The sequence below is a fragment of the Agaricus bisporus genome (genome assembly GCF_000300575.1).
Source record: "Agaricus bisporus var. bisporus H97 unplaced genomic scaffold AGABI2scaffold_14, whole genome shotgun sequence".
Lineage (NCBI taxonomy): Eukaryota > Fungi > Basidiomycota > Agaricomycetes > Agaricales > Agaricaceae > Agaricus > Agaricus bisporus.
In genome coordinates, this window is record NW_006267349.1 from 837,980 (window position 1) to 854,031 (window position 16,052).

The 16,052-nt window shown below is 46.1% G+C and overlaps 4 protein-coding genes across 4 annotated transcripts in view; 2 read left to right on the forward strand and 2 right to left on the reverse strand.

Moving 5' to 3' along the window:
- Positions 1–372: 372 nt before the first annotated feature.
- On the reverse strand, positions 373–3,576 carry AGABI2DRAFT_122838 (hypothetical protein; the record flags this gene model as incomplete). The annotated part of the gene is made up of 20 exons (XM_006456903.1): positions 373–469; positions 529–638; positions 707–808; positions 861–903; positions 955–1,163; positions 1,218–1,336; positions 1,394–1,467; positions 1,523–1,800; positions 1,855–1,869; positions 1,929–1,938; positions 1,989–2,036; positions 2,094–2,518; positions 2,568–2,582; positions 2,637–2,646; positions 2,706–2,750; positions 2,813–3,201; positions 3,250–3,264; positions 3,328–3,337; positions 3,389–3,433; positions 3,485–3,576. 20 exons carry the CDS (start codon positions 3,574–3,576, stop codon positions 373–375), a joined length of 2,151 nt encoding a protein of 716 aa, XP_006456966.1.
- Positions 3,577–5,303: 1,727 nt separating this feature from the next.
- AGABI2DRAFT_212201 (hypothetical protein) lies at positions 5,304–8,064 on the reverse strand. Its single transcript, XM_006456904.1, has 17 exons — positions 8,034–8,064; positions 7,623–7,975; positions 7,484–7,576; positions 7,323–7,439; positions 7,107–7,270; positions 6,876–7,060; positions 6,787–6,821; positions 6,671–6,733; positions 6,388–6,622; positions 6,208–6,271; positions 5,898–6,155; positions 5,825–5,838; positions 5,738–5,745; positions 5,640–5,684; positions 5,557–5,588; positions 5,471–5,509; positions 5,304–5,410 (listed from the first exon to the last, which is right to left on the reverse strand). The coding sequence occupies exons 2-17, from the start codon at positions 7,910–7,912 to the stop codon at positions 5,370–5,372; spliced, it is 1,683 nt and encodes a 560-aa protein (XP_006456967.1). The 5' UTR covers positions 7,913–7,975; positions 8,034–8,064; the 3' UTR covers positions 5,304–5,369.
- A 6,260-nt stretch (positions 8,065–14,324) lies between these two features.
- Positions 14,325–15,522, forward strand: AGABI2DRAFT_122840 (hypothetical protein; the record flags this gene model as incomplete). The annotated part of the gene is made up of 2 exons (XM_006456905.1): positions 14,325–14,629; positions 14,682–15,522. The coding sequence occupies 2 exons, from the start codon at positions 14,325–14,327 to the stop codon at positions 15,520–15,522; spliced, it is 1,146 nt and encodes a 381-aa protein (XP_006456968.1).
- Positions 15,523–15,717: 195 nt separating this feature from the next.
- The window catches only part of AGABI2DRAFT_229218 (serine/threonine specific protein phosphatase), a 3,289-nt gene continuing 2,954 nt past the window's right edge, over positions 15,718–16,052 (forward strand). The window contains exons 1-3 of the mRNA XM_006456906.1: positions 15,718–15,766; positions 15,819–15,942; positions 15,991–16,030. Of these exons, the coding sequence (XP_006456969.1) occupies positions 15,747–15,766; positions 15,819–15,942; positions 15,991–16,030 (184 nt within the window). The 5' untranslated portion in view covers positions 15,718–15,746. The remainder of the gene's footprint in view (positions 15,767–15,818; positions 15,943–15,990; positions 16,031–16,052) is intronic.

Genomic DNA, 16,052 nt, shown 5'->3' on the forward strand with positions numbered 1-16,052 from the left:
GATGGTCGCTAAGTCATACATGCGAAATGTTATGGACGAAATTAAGTGGCACTATATGGTCATTGAGCGAACTCGAAATCCAAATGGCTTTGATGGTGCCTAGTGGCATTTATTCTAACACGTAGTGGATCCGAGACTTGTTGATTGTTTCTTAGACTACTACTGTAGTACAGAGAATGAGCGTCACGGTAAATGGTTAGACAAATACGTTCCGATAGGTTTTGCACAAGTTAACCATCTCAAGTTTCTTTCTCAACCCTCCTCAACTTTCACGCTATCAACTTCGATAACAAATACGCATTCCAGCTTAAATACCATTCGGCTACTAATTTACTAACCAAGCTTTGTATACTTTTAAGAAGTTTCCAGTCATCAGGCATCTGCCTTTACGCCATCCAACCTATGCTCCGGTATTTCAGCATCTTTCGGTTGATCTTTATCAGCAGCAATCCCAACAAAAGTAGGAAACCTTGAAGATAGATTAAGTAACTCAAGGTCATTTGAAGATAGTGTTAGAACGTTACGAACCTCGGCACTCCATCTTTGGTCAGCTCCTGGAAGCGATATACTATAATTGAGCCGATCTTCGGAGGGCTTTTTCGTTGCTTATCGCTCAAACCTGAACCAACGCTGAAAGTCTGTTGCAGGAATAAAGTAAACAGCTTGCTCTGCTGAAACTAGCGGAATACAAGGGAAAACGACGTACCTTTCCCGATGCCATTCTACACTTGAGAGCTCCGGTTGCGCCTGCGTGTTTACCCTTACCGTCGATGTAACCAGTCACGATAGCCTCGGCATCGTAAAATGTCTGGAGAGGAGTGGATGAGAGGATGAGGCAATCAGATATATTGATAACTCACTTTGATTTTTAAAAGCGTAGCTGACCGATATCCTTCATACAGACTTTCAATCGAATTAGTGGCGCAGTCGAACGACACTTGAACAAGTACGCACGACTCGGGTTTTCGCAACATCAGACCTTCTCCACCAAGCGACTCAACATATTTGAGCTGGTCCAAGACATGCTGCCGGTCTGTAGCTTGCGTTTGAGACACTACAACTATTTGCTCATCCTTGTGTGATCCTTCAGCACCGAAGAGTCTTTCAAGATAGGAAAGCCGCGCTTCAAAAGGTTCCTCGCCGCGGGATGGAATGTCAAAGATCTTAAATGAGATTGTCAGTGTACCGCAGGAAGTAAGTGATTAAGTTATCCTTACTTGGAATTTTATGGTCTTCCAATGTGGTGAGTTCAGGGTTTTCACGACGGAAACGGTGGACTGGAATTCCCCACGTCCACCCCAAAGCTCTCCATCGAGAGTAACATCTTTAGGAAGCTCTGAAAGACACCACGGGATAAGCAACTAAGGAGAGTTCAAACACGTTATTTACTCACTATCTAAGAACCATTGAGGTGGTGTGAAGGGATTTCCCAAGCGACTGATCATTTGTTTCCCGTCAAAGTAGGTCCTACAAGGAACGCCATTACTCCTTAGGCAAACGACGTACAAAGATCAGTACAAACCTAACTCCGTCCAACTTTTCCGAGATCCACCATCCCGTAGGATCGATTCCATTGTCCAGGTCCCATTTATTAGCCAAAAGAAGCTGAGGAACAGATTTACCATCGCCATGGTCGTCACCTTCGCCTTGACCAGTTGCTTTGGCCTTCCCTTTGCCTCGAGATTTCACTTTTGGCTGAGGCCCATCTGGGTTTTTCAAGAACAGGCGAGCATTTTCGTATTCCTCGCCCAGCAAACCCTTTAAATGCTTGCAAGTCCGTGCATTAACCGGAGCACCGCCCTGACGTATCATATTCAGGCTTCGGGTTGCAGTAATGACGCGAGGGAACAGTACCTGGTTTCTCCATGCCTGATTGCACCGTGATGAATTTCTGAGTACAAACGATGAAAGAAAATGGGGCATCGTACCGGGCAAGAACTGATGGCATTTGTCAACTTAGAAACCATGCTGAGCTAAGGAGCACTTACCAATAATAATGGTCCCAAGTACGCTTAACTTTATACTTGGACTTGGGACTGGATTCAGGTGAGGAGCCGTTCTCACGCAATACCACCCAACTAGTGAACGCTTACTTGGATTGAGAGCTAACCTCACGTTCGTCACCATCCTTCATGAGAACCTTCGGTTTGACGCCATTTATTTCCAGAAGTTCATCGACGCCTTCGACATCTTTAATGTCTTCTTCAATTTGAGCGTCACCATTTTCTTCCTTTTTCCCGTCCTCAATGTCATTCATTTCAATGTCTTCCTCCACGGCCGAAAGGTTTATTGCTTCCTTTGAGTTTGACATAGGTTTTGATGTGGTCGTTGACGCGATCTTGGATGGCGGCTTAGATGAAGGTTCGGAAATAGAAGCTGGTTTGGATTTAGAAGCCGGTTTGTCGCCCTTCGCTTCAGATGAATCCGATATCCTACGTTGGAGGCGCGCTTCCTCGTACGTGTCACCAAGAAGGGACTTTATGTGTTTGCAAGTACGAGAGTCGACGGCAATTCGAGACTAACAAGAAGTCAGTGTTGTACGAGACAGGCAGGATATAAGAACATACCTGGTTCCTCCATGCCTTAATTAAGGAGAAGGTTGGCATTTGGGGTTATGAGAAAACTTCGCAACGTACCGGGCATGTACTAGAGAGAGTAGGCGCCATTAGCAACGCATAAATAGGTGTTCGCGAAGAGCGTCGCACCAATAATAATGGTCCATGGTTCGCTTGACCTTGTATTTGGTTCTGCTGTAAAGTTTCGTCTGATTGTGTTTTTCAAACCAAGGCAGGTATCCTACCTGGTGGCTGACCCAACTTCACGCTCCTCTCCATCTCGAAGGTATACCTGTGGTTTTATGCCATTGATCTCCGCTAATTGATCACTAGTTTGGCCGTCGCTTGAATCTGCAAGTGGAGCTTCCTCTAGCTTTGATTCGACCTTTGAACGCTTGGATTTCGGTTTCGCCGCAACTGTTTGCTTAGAGGACTTTCCCATATCATTATCATTTTCCTCGTCGTCGTCAGTTCTCTTGCGCTTTGACCCCGATTTCGTTCGACTAGTCGTCGCCTTTGCCTTGGGCTTGCTGCTTTTGGCTGGTGCACCGTTAACATTCTTCAGGGAAATGCGTGCCTCTTCATATTCCTCTCCCAACAACGACTTGATGTGCTTGCAAGTTCTAGCGTTGACAGGGGTTCCCGACTACGGTGTTACATTAGCTCAATTCATGAAGAGGCTCGTCAAATGAACCTGGTTTCTCCACGCCTATGAAATCGTTGGAAAAACATGAGAATAATAGCTCCACAAGAAAACGATAAAATCTAGTACCGGGCATGTACTAACACATAGCGTCAACGGATGACCACGCAGGGAAACCATGAAAACGCACCAATAAAAGTGGTCAAAAGTATGCTTGACCTTGTACTTTGATTTACTGGTGTGATGTTCAGCTTAATGAGTGACAAATCAATACGCTCCGATTTACCTTGGGGGTAATTGGACCTCATGCTCTTCGCCGTCAACTAGCCAGATGTTCGGTTTAATTCCGTTGATTTCTTCTAGTTCATCTTGAGCCATATTCGGTGACAGCAATATTTCGACGGCGCCTTTGAATAATGGGGGGATGGAGGTGAAACAGCAGTGCTTATAAGTACTTTTGGGTGGGCGTCGGCAGCCGAAAATATGACGCGACAAAAGGCGGCACGATATATTCACGTGACCTCATCCACCTGCCGCTCCAATCAAAACCAGGCGCTGCATCACATCCCGCCCTGTGAATTGATCCGACACATCGAGTCATGAGTAAGTGAGTCGCGGCCATGGCAATGCAGCGGCCATGACTCATGGTTACTCGCTCCATTTTCCAAACACCAGCTACCCTGATGTATATACCTTTCGCCGAGCACTGTTCACCCGCACGATATCGATCAATTTTCCACGTTAGCAAAATTGTAGGTAACATACTACTACCTCATTTCTTCCACGAAAGTGACATATTTGAATTCCAGAATCTCATTAAGTCACTGCTGAGTAGATGCCAGTAAGTTTATCACCAACTCATTGACGAAAGATCTCGTGAAGGAAACCTGCAGGTTTTCAATTGCAACCCTAAAACGTGGGTCTTGTCAGCAAAGCGCTCAAAGAACGGACCAACCCCTGAATTTCTGAAAGGTTGGTTGATGTCTCCTTGGTGTTTCCCTTGGTGTTTCCTGTATCTTGGCTTCCCAACCTTACCTCCGCTTTCCCCTACTAAAGTCGCGTCTATATCCTGCAGGGCTCGATCCCTTGGTGTGCTGTGACGAACCTATATCCAGGGAACTGATCGTCGGTCGCTCTTTGCTCCAGGATCCCGTGTCTTGTTCCAGATTAGAGCATGTCATTTGCATGGAAGACTGAAGGCTTCCGGATACTCAGAATTGCCTGATTTTGTGACGCATGGATGCAGAAATGTCGCCTCATCATCGGTAGCTTTATAATCTCAATCATGATAATCGCTCCTCATCGCATTGGCCTTGGACGAATGAAGAAGTCGTAGATCTGATTATATTATCATCTATAACATGTTCAACTGGAAAAACGAAATAGCAACTTGATTCCATCATGTATGATTCATAAATGGCTTCTACTTCTATCAATTTGACAAACTATACCCCGCGTGCGAGAATGTCGAAAGTCTCGCGCCACAGTGCCAGGAATTTGGGCCTTCTACTTTCTTCCTGTCTATTGCCCACTCCATTCAATTAGATCCAATTATCCACCTCGTGCATGGATCATATGAAGACTGGAGCTTGTTCTGATTCATCAGCGCCCACGCACTCCGGTCGGTATTATACAACGCCGAAGCGCAGCTGACATTTTTTAAAAAAAAAATAATAGACAGAAACGTAGCGAGTAGAATAGAATGTTCGTTGAATGATCATTAAGCCACTTCAGAATTTAGTATGATCCGTTGATAGATCCTCGGAAGCATGAAGGCAAGCCGCTTATTTCCCCAAAAAGGGCTACGTTAGGGACCTAAGTTCAACTTGGCCTGAGTCCGTGGCTTCGTTAAAAATAACGATGGGATTCACGACAACCTCGCATCCCTGTGAAGATACCCTGCTCACCTGTTACTCACCCTAATTCTGGGAGTCTCAGGGATCGGAGCTGTTTTCGCAACACATTTTGATTGATCACCGACATGATTATGACTTCATAGTTGATACCCTCCGAGGAGATGCATGGCCTCCGGATTTTAGCACTGATGATCGCGTCATTGAGTGTACCGACGTCGATGAGCTTCTGAATTATGCTAAGGGTTTTCATACATCACATATTTATTCAAGGAAGATTACGACAGTCTGACGTGTTTACAATCCGCATCATTTAGGTCAGAACGCGTCAGTCGCCTCGTCGACGATGAGGATAAGCTCTGGGATAGAAAAGGTCACCAGTTGTCCAGTGGTAAGAATGAACTCGTTCAACAACGTACCAGTATAGAAGCGGATTCCTTCAATGTGGGTGTCAATTTCTGGAAGCGGTTCAGCTTCTTCACATGGTATTGCGCGCTAAACTTACTGATCTTCTCATCCACAGTATGAATGTTCAGTCTGTCAACCATTAACGATTCGCGGAAACGTCGCTAGGAGATCAAAGGGTACCTTGTGCCAATACGTGAAGGACTCCAGCGGTAAATGTTGTGCGTCCTTGAGATAAATCAGGTGAATGGCGGCTAAGCGAGACAGATAACGGCACCTACAAATTCCACTACGGGCACACAACCCCAACGTGTCACGTATCCATGGTTAATTCTTTATGTTCACCAAATTTAGTCACGAGCGCTCACGAAATGACGCGTATCTGAGATATGATCCTGATGTCAATATTTGAGGACGAAGCATCAATGATAACCGACTCGCCTGTGTTTCCTGTCCCACCGCTTGGAGTTGTGATGACACCGGATCCAAACGAAGCTTGAACTGCTTTCATAAATGATTCCCATGCTACATTGTCGATGGTCGTTGGCGAAATGGGACTAGGCTCAAGAGGATCATTCCATTCAATCGTGATGTTGCCGATCGAAGGTTCCTGTGAGTACGACTTTCCTTGAAGATTCAAAGAATATTGCTTTGCTATAGGCAGAATGAGCTCAGTGTAGCGCTGAGCGACTTCGCTAGCTGATGAGAAAATTAGGTAAGTGGATATAGTGCCAGTATTGATGTCCTTAACTCGAACTGAATATATTGATACGGTTGTTGAAGTAAACCGTAGCAGCCTCGGCCATAGCATTTTCCTAGAAAACCATCAGCAATGATAGACAGTTCACGTTGAGAAAAGTTGAAAGAACGTCATAGAATCAAAGGCCGCGGAGAAGTCCATGGAGAGTGGCATGGAAACAGGGTCGCTCACTTTGACGCCGGCATTGAAAATTGTCGCTACTTTGGACGTCTGAACGAGGTAACGACTCGGAGGTGACGTCTCGGCGAAACTCTTGGCAATAGAATCAAAGTCAGGCTTGGTACTAGCCACCGCTTCCTGTATCCATTTTGGTACTTGACTTTTTTTGCCGTATGTTGCAACACAATTCAAGTAACCCCAAATAGGACTTTCTCGTTTAATATGAGGGCGGAACATTTCATAATCCCTAGTGGCGGGTTCAGCCATAGCACAACCCTGCCAGCGATGACCTTACTCGAGTTTTGAGACGATCTTTGATAGGATGCCAATGCTTGTGTGTGGCGTCGGAACGGAAGAACTGAGAATCGCCGAATTAATTCGACTCCATTACGAGGGTACCAATGAACTCACTGTCCCCCTGCCATCTCAACAGTGATGATGGCATTCTATACATTCCAATGAATACTCAAGTCGGTAATCAGCCAGCTAAAGATACTCACCAGATAACCTTTTTCTGCAACTCCAGGAAAGGCAAAATCACGTCCATATACTGTGTCGAGACCCGAACCGCCCTCATCAACGATCATGGCGAAACTTTGTTCACCGTATCTACTTGTGAGATGTCGTCCGACACTTGCTGCACCATAGTGACCGCTGATTTCTTCATCCTGCCCAAAAGCGAGCACTATGTCTATAAGTATCCTGAACTTACGACATCAAAATCAACTTACCAATAGACCTCCTGGGTTTCCAACCTGATTCCAAAAGATGCTCCAGTGCAGACAAAATACCAATCAAGTTGTTCTTGCAATCTGCGGCACCACGACCATAAAGCCAGTCCCCATCGATCTTGCCTTCGAATGGCGGATAGGTCCAATGGTCTAATGCAGTGAGGCTGGCAAATATCGAGATCTACATCGGTTCAGAAAGTCTGAAAGGAAACTCACGCTGGGACAACATCCATGTGAGCCATGAGCATGAAGGGTTTGAGATCTGAGGAAGACCCTTCCAGGGTGTACACGAGAGAGTATCCTCCAACAACCTCGCGAGTGGCATGCGCATGTCTACGAAAGGTAAGGGAGATATAAGCCGAAACATTAGCACATACACAATCGGAAACGTCGTCTCAAGATATTGGTGCATTTCAGGAAATGGCTTCCAACGTTCATCTTCATGTATAGGTCCCATATCGTCGAAAGACCTGATGCATTTGAGTTACAAGATCATGAAGCACAGATGCTACAGACATGGTAGGGATCTTCACGGCTCCTGAAAGCCGCAAAGCGCTTCGCTTCTTGAACTCGGGAGAGTCGTATGCATCTGAATAAGTGGACCTGTTTGCAGGGGGAAATGGCTGAGCGCAGACACTACCATGACATTGTGCTTGAAAGTTGTTATCAAGCCATCGGTTCAGGGGCCAAGGTTGGAAAAAAAGGCCGGTAACAATGAGTGACCCGAGTAGTAAGAGACGCCATGTATATCCAGGCAAATTTCGACTCGAGCTTGGCGGTTGGGTTTGGTAGGGTAAAGTGCCCATCGTTGCCTGTCGAGTATTGCACGGATGTTACGGTGAAGTGGCCGCCGGCAATCGGTTCTCAGGCTAAACGTTTGTTAATATCCAATGGTAGGCCTTCACATGACTTGACTAGAATACTTACATGGCGGCTTATGTTCAACCTATAATTCAGCTGACTGTATCGTGGGAAAAGCAAGACTCACGCCGTAGCCATTTCATTACTAAGTGGCAGCGGCGACCAATGACCAGTCTGACCTCCTGCCAGACCTTCACTTATCGGTTGGAATACCTCGGATCCAAGAGAAGCTAAAAGACACCAGATAACAAGTGCTTCCATTATTGAAGTCATTTAAGTTGTAATCTTTTGGGCGTTTGATCATCCATCAACACTCTCGCTCAGGGGCATCCGAATTCTATCGCTTAGTCCATGCCCTCGTTGCGTCAGAAAAACAATTATCTCTTTCGCTGTCAAGGAACGATCGACTGGAGGTATCAGACCCACCTCCAATCCCATTCATCCCAAACTCTACTACCGCCATTTTGTATCCAGCTTTAACACATTCCGACTCGGACTGTACGCCAGGTAATATTTTGATCTAATGACCGTTATGCTCCCATACGTCGCTCGCAATGTTCCGATTCATACTCATCTTCTGAAAGTACAGGATGTCAACGAAGCCAAAATAAAATCCATAACTTATTATCAGATCCGTGCTCGGTGGACTAACTGTCCCAATCCTATCCCGAGATTTGATCAGTCACTCAAGTTCGGCATGCTTCACTCCATGCAAAATTAACTCTGGATATCTTTAGTAAAAGAGTGTTCGATGGTAGTTTCCGTATCGTCAAGTCACCGGCCGACGGCTTGATGCAATGTTAGAGAACGTTACTAGCACACCGGTGACTTTTGATTCCCATCGATTTCTTTAGAATACATTCGCCACTCAACCTCAATCATTCTCAAAGACCCACTTCGTTCCAGGATTGGAACCCGATCCCGATATCGGAAGACAGTCCTCGACACGCCTACTCAACATGTTTTGGTTTCTGCCCCCACTCTTGTTCGGCCGAAATGCTGGACATGCAAATAAAGGATTCTCTCCAATTTCTCCCAGAGAACCAATGAAATGAGGGAACCGCATGTCCCATTTATATCGCCGCAGCGCTCTGTACTGTTATAGTCAGAATATCGCACCAAGAGCTGTATTCTTACTTTGGCCAAACACTGATCGGCATCGATTTTATCCGAAACGGACAAAGAAACGTTTCTAACATTATGCGCCTGGAGCTGCGATACTGAACGGTGAGACTTGCCTTCACTAATCACCATAGCTGAAGGTAAAAGACATCTTAGTGAAATGCCGGCGGCTTAACAAGGACAGACCTTGCAAATCCTGATATACATGGTATCTGTCTGCTGTCTGATACACCAAAGATTATCGTCTCCACTTTCCCAGTTTGTCTCGATTTGAACCCCGACTTGCCATTCGCGACCTTACCCATTCATCGCCATCAGGGTCGGGGAAGCAGAAGGAGGCACACAGCAGAAAATACCCTGGCATGGGGTGTAATGATGGCCCTTGTGATATATATGGTTATCAAGTGTTAAAGCTTTTCGCGGGAGGATCGGGTATATACTTTGTTTGGGAGAGCATTCCTTTCATTAAGACGCATAGAGTCCGCCGAAAGAACGGCCTAGTCTATTCATGCAATCTCAACAAGAATGTCAACATCTTCTAAAGTAGCCCACCTTTCAATGTATTATAGGACTGAGGAAACCATTTGTGGCTTTTATCCATCGGGGAAAGTGCGTGTATTTTCTCTTCTATTTCTCCCATCGGCATTACGCTTTTCATCAGAGGCAACAACATTCTAGAAACTATCTCGGCTTTGAGACGGTCTAACTGTGGCTAAACATACTGGTATGCTTCAACTTTTGTGTTAAGCGAATATGTTTCGGCTTTAGTTTTATATCTCGTCGTTTGACGAGGGACGTTTCCCTAGGAATACGGGTTTAAGGGTCCCGAGGACCTAATGACGAATTAATACATTCGTCAGGACTCATTACCCCTTCTTGGCCCCTCCAAGTTGCACAGCGTGTGCAAATCAAGATTAGACTCTTGCAATCATCGTGCCCCTGCTCCTACGGGAAGATGGGACGGTAAGATTTAAGGGTTCACTTGTAACGCTTAAAAGCTATGACGATTGGAAATTTCCATCGTTAAATCCATGATTACCCTTGTTAAAATACAGGTCATGAGAAAGGTACTCTTGGGCCTATATAGCAAGTTGAAACAAAGGTTAAAGGTTTCTCAGTAACTGCCGTATGGGATTCCTTTTGGTCGAGGCTTCGCTGACAATACAATTTAGTTCTGGTTTCAAATGTCACAAACGATAAGTCCAAGAAGCAACCCTAATTCAATTGGGGGAGGTAACTTCATGCGATTCTTTCTATTGGATGCCGGTCAAGTCGCTCCGCGAATCGGCGGCCATCTCAGATATCGATATGCAAATAAGATGAAATCAACGAGTTTCTGAGATAACCGAAGAAGATTGATTGACGTGTGCGTCACAATAAATATATATTATGTAGTTTGGTATATTTATATACTGTATTGTGTAAAAATGAAGGTAATGCGGCAGCCTTCTCCGACTCGGAAGGAGTTGCATTTCAGAGTTGGTATCAGCAAACATTCTTCTTTCCGCACATTTTTTGCAACCCTCGAAGGTGGTAAGAATCGTTTTTGGCAAGTGTTCCCAATTACTTCCAATTGCCTTCCGCGGTTTTAAAAAAACGTGATTAAAGGGTTCAGTTCGAGGTTGACTATCGCTTCAAGATATTTCATGAATTGAACAACTCTACTATTACAATGTACTACTACTACGTTAATTCGATTGGATCGTTACGTGGATGTCATCGTCCAAAGTACGTTCAAAGAGTATCTTCTACGTGACACATCATGTACCTCAAATGTTCAAAGCTGAAACTCGTTCTTTTTTGCAAACGTTCGTAATACCACGGCGGTGAACTAAATTGGCGCTATACCTTTTATATCTCAGCCGGGGATAGTAGGGGAAAAGCGCATCAGAAACAGAATATGCATGCCGACAAAAAAGAAAAAGAAAGGAGTACTACTAACCGAGTTATTGACTTTACTACTGTTGGTAGTGACGTATCATAACACTCAGGTTAGTCGTGTAACTTGACTCTACAAACATCAAAAATGGGGAAAAAGTAGAATGATAGGAATCATGGGGAAACCGACAGTTACCAGTCAACGACAGCCGAGTTCAACATCACTGAAACTCAAAGACATTCTGACACAGGATGACGTTCCCCCCTCTCAGTACTGAGTCGCATTATATTCAACATTTAGTATGTCTAGCTAGGTCGTTATGTATCGTTATCCATGACCATGGTTACAACTGACACTCCGTCAGAATCGCAAAAATGTTGACGACCATAACTCGTTTCACAGTGTTACATACATACCAATTTACCTGACAGCGTGTATGTTTCGTTTCGGTGACCCTTGTGAGAAAATGTGTGAAGTGTGGGAAATGATCTTTTGTTTTGCCCTATCACTCTAATAAACAAGCGCAAGCGTCGTTGAGGTAATTTACCAGAGCTTGTATTTGACGCCGGGACGTTCATGTAGCGCAGAAATGCCACGGCGTCATTTTTGACATACGTCCCAAATCCAGATTGCAATCCTTAAAATCGAGAGGCAAGCTCTAGAAACACAGAATCAGGACGATAGTCAAAAACAACCTTCCGGATCTCATAATTCAGAACTCAGATCAAAAAATATAATGTTTGACGATTTGACAAAGAAGTGCAAGAACAGTTTCGCTGACATTTTCGTCCAACGGAAAAGTCAAACGTCACATCATATCATTGACACATCTATACACAACTCAACTTCTCCTCAGTCATTTAGATAAGGATTTGAATTTGAACGACTATACTATTATGACCCTTCCGATCCAGGGTCATTCAAGTCCCAGACAAAAAAAATCTCAACTACGTGAGAACAAAGTATGTAACATATGTATGCATGGTATGTATGTATGTATGTTTCAAGCACTACGACAGAAGCATGAAAATTAAGTTAAGACTCTTTTTTTGCCAGTCGGAAGTCCGGAACGAAAAAACTGAAAAAAGAAAAACCAAAGACGTATTCATTACCTAGTTCAAGTGTTCTAGATCAAAAGGAGTTTTTAATTACTCTAGTTTAAAGAGATATCGATTTCGTCATTGGTAAAATTTTTACCTTGTGTTGTGTTTCTTTCTTCCCCGGCATTGCGGTGGACCAAAGTTATAAGAAGGAACTGCCACATGTCATATCATAAAAAAGGGACTGGGAATTTAGATACGCATGAAGGAAGGGATACGTCGTATTATACTATCTGTAGAGTAAGAAGTATATCGTTTAATGAAACGATAAGCGCTAAAATTGGATTTACCCCCCCCAGAAACACGTATAGGTGACCAGAGTGAGCAAAACACACAAATATCTTCGTACTTGCAGTTTATACATAGACATATGATGAAATCCATAAAGCCCCCAGCAGCCGTCGGACATGTATCTACTAGGATTTGATTATTCCTTCTCCATCATCAAAAATGTTGATCAATAAAAAACAAAGCCCGAGTCGGCACATCAACGAAATTAACCCAGAGTTGAAATTGATGTATACCTGTGGCATGTTCGATTTTTCGGATTTATGACGTGTGGTTGATCTGATACAGTTAGTGACGCTTTGCCATGAAAACCGTGGAGGAATTTTAGTTTTGAGTGGGTAGGAAGACATGTTGAGTGCGATGCGTGTGGCTGATTGAGTTCTTTGCGAGCGTTTGGAATGGGATCAGCTTAGTACATCAGAAATATCTCAAGCTGAGGTCATGCCTTGCAATTATACTACATTGAAACACCTTCGCATGTCACCATGTTCAATTCATCGGTGGATTTTACAGTCACACAATTCGGTGTTTCTCAAATTTCCCTGTACATATCTCTCAATGTTTTTTTGGGGTTATTGTCTCTCCACAAACAACACTCGAAATGTCCTGACTCTGGCCGGGTGCCTAACTGAAGAGGATTCAAAATGAATGATGATTATTGGAAAAACAGTATGACCGTGTTAAAGCCGCACACACGGTTTTTGCCCCAGTAGGCGGTCCTGACTCCTTAGCCACCGGGGCAAGATGTCATTTGAAAGAAAAGAATCATCACCCTAGATATGCATGGAGTCGGGGGAGTGAGTACTCAATTAATGATTTCGGACGCGTACTATTCCGGCAGCTAGAGTATGCCGCGCTGATAGATCACTAGTGGTCTTGTTTTTCTGTGGTGGTCGTTCAGTCGGTAAATGAATGTCGCGATTACGTCATATGCCAGCGACGGTGTGTGCGCTACGCGGACGAAAGGAGGGATACCCGGTGAAAGAACATCCGAACCATCAAAACAAGTGAAGATGAGTGTGAAGTACATGTGCTAATAATTTACGGCTCGTATGTTTGGTATATATGACTTGCAGAACACAGTCGGGCAGGCTTTGAGGTAATGATAAGTGAATTATCAGATGGCGAAGTCGGCCCCGGTTTGGGCGCAATTTGAACGAGAAGGAAAACGAAAGAGGAGAGGGTGGCCCGCCTGAGTGGGACATTGAAAGCACAGCATTACTGATTTCGCAATAAGGGAGGCAGGCGTGAGAAAGAGGGAAAGTTGTGCAAGTCTAAGCTTAGCGGGGGCGTAGGTGGGTGCCGAGAAACGGGCTGGGTGATGGCTTGGTAACCGACCACGGCCTTGCTTCGAGACGAAAAAAGGGCAGAGTAGAACCGGAATCCTAGGAGGAGGCTTTCCGGGGCAGACTCACGTGTCCCGATACGGACCTGAAGATTCCCATCAAGTGAATGGAAATACATAATGGCGAGACATGTGTAAGAGGTGTGTCGTCTATGCTAACACGAATTGAGGTGTGGATGCGGACCGAGAGTGAATTGGGGGGGGGGAGGAGGAGGAGGACATGGCGAGCGACGATCATCGAGAGGAAGATGCCGAGCGTGGTCAGGTGATGGATGGCGGGGTAACTCCGAGTCGGAGGGAGTGGGAGAAACGCAAAAAGACCACCACCGCCGTCGTACGGTGAAGTGGGTGGCTGGTGTTTGGTAGTGTGCTCGGTGTGCCGATGCGGCTGCTGGTGAAGGAAAACGACGACCGGCGTGGAGAGCCGAAAGAGGCAAGTGCCTGGGCGGCGTTGTGACAGCGTGACTGGATCTAGTTCCAGGCGGGATCTCGATAGCTACGTAAGGGAAGCTCATGTGGCAGGGTCCTATTCGGGAAAATCCATTTGTTGTGGACTCGCCAAAATCCTTCTTAACCAGCCTATTTTCATCCCTCAAACGCATCCCTCTCCTCCACCCTCAGCGATGCCCCGTGCAGAGTCTACAAAAATGAGCACTCAATTCTACAACTCAGGCTTTGCTGGCCAACCCTATCTTGCTGATCCCACCCAGCCCTCCCCCACGCTCCCTGCCCAGGCGCCCCCCCAGCCGGCCCCCACCACCAACTCGGCCCCTAAAAAGAAGCATGTCTGTCCTACCTGTGATCGTGCCTTTACCACCAGCGGACACCTAGCCAGGCATTCTCGTGTCCATACGGGAGAACGGAACCACAAGTGTCCCTTCCCGGGCTGCGAGACCCGTTGTTCTCGTCAGGACAATCTCCAACAGCAGTAAGTTTTTTTTTTCCTTTTCTGTTTTGACATGTACCAACCTATTGCGCAGCTATCGAATCCACCTTTCACCTGGCTCGCGACGCAGCTCCACCCGCTCTGCCATCTCACGTGCCATGGGCGGTGCTAAACGCGGTTCTACGGCGTCCGCCGTGAGTGTGCCCGATGCGCCTCCGCCGCTGTCGTCGCCCCCGGCATTGGAACAGGCCCGACTGTACGCCCACCACGCCACTCCTCCGGATTCCCCTCCGCCGTTGGCCCAAGCCACACTGCCGGCCACGGCACACCTCGGCGACGGCGGCTCGAGCCGGTCGTCGTCCTCGCCCGAACAGTCGTACTCGCAGTATCTGGCCATGGGCAACAACCAATACTCGTACCGCAGCGGGACAACGACCTACCAGGAGCAGTCCCAGGGCTCTGGCTTTACATACGTCCATACCACGCCTCTCTCGCATTCTCCGCCCCATTCGTATGCATCCAGCCCACACGACAACTTTAGCAACTCTCAGGGATCTCGTCACTCGATCTCCCACATTACTTCCTACCACGCCCCGGCCACATCCTCGGCGACGCCGCCGTCTCCCGCCTCGTCCCACTCCGTTTCTTCCCACACCTCCGGGCCCCCAACGCCAACGTACAATGTGTACGACGACGCGCAGGCGAGATACCACAGCCAGCCCATGATTGCCGACCAAAACCATCACATTTACGGCTCGTCCACCCGTTTCGACTCGCCCCCGCCCACCCTGGCCCCCATTCAGGAACGCAGGGACGAATGCCACCACTCCTACTCTCCTCAAGATTACTCCCATTATTCGTCATTGTCCATGGGTCAAACACCCTGGAAGTCGGAAGGTGGATTGCGCAAAGGTGTCGGGGCTCTTATCCAGTAGTTTTTTGTCTTTTGCTGTTTGTTTTTACTCTTCGTTTCGACATATATATATCTATATCTACATAGACTTCTTTTTCACTGGGTCAATCGAATGTAATGTGTGGACCATGTCGTTTGGCATTGTATCGTATCGTGTCGTATATCAATTGATGGATATACATACCCCCATCCCTATTGTTTGGCAGAGCTTTTGAAACTCTTCACTCCACCACCACCACCAACTTGATGCCTAGTGAGCTCGACAAGTAAATGCTCCCTCCTTCATTTCCGTTCCTCTTACATATTATCACACACAAGTCATATCGAACAACTGATACGATGTGAACCGATCTCCGAAGAACACGTAAAACGCTTGTGCCTCAAAGCGAGAGAGATACTGATTGAAGAAGGCAACGTACAAGTCGTCGATGCCCCCGTCACCGTTCGCACGAATTCTATCTGAATAGTTCTTCGAGCGTAATTCGAAAAGATCCCCGATCACCTTCGGATTCCCCAGATCAAGAAACTCTGTCCGAGTATGTTCAAGTAAAC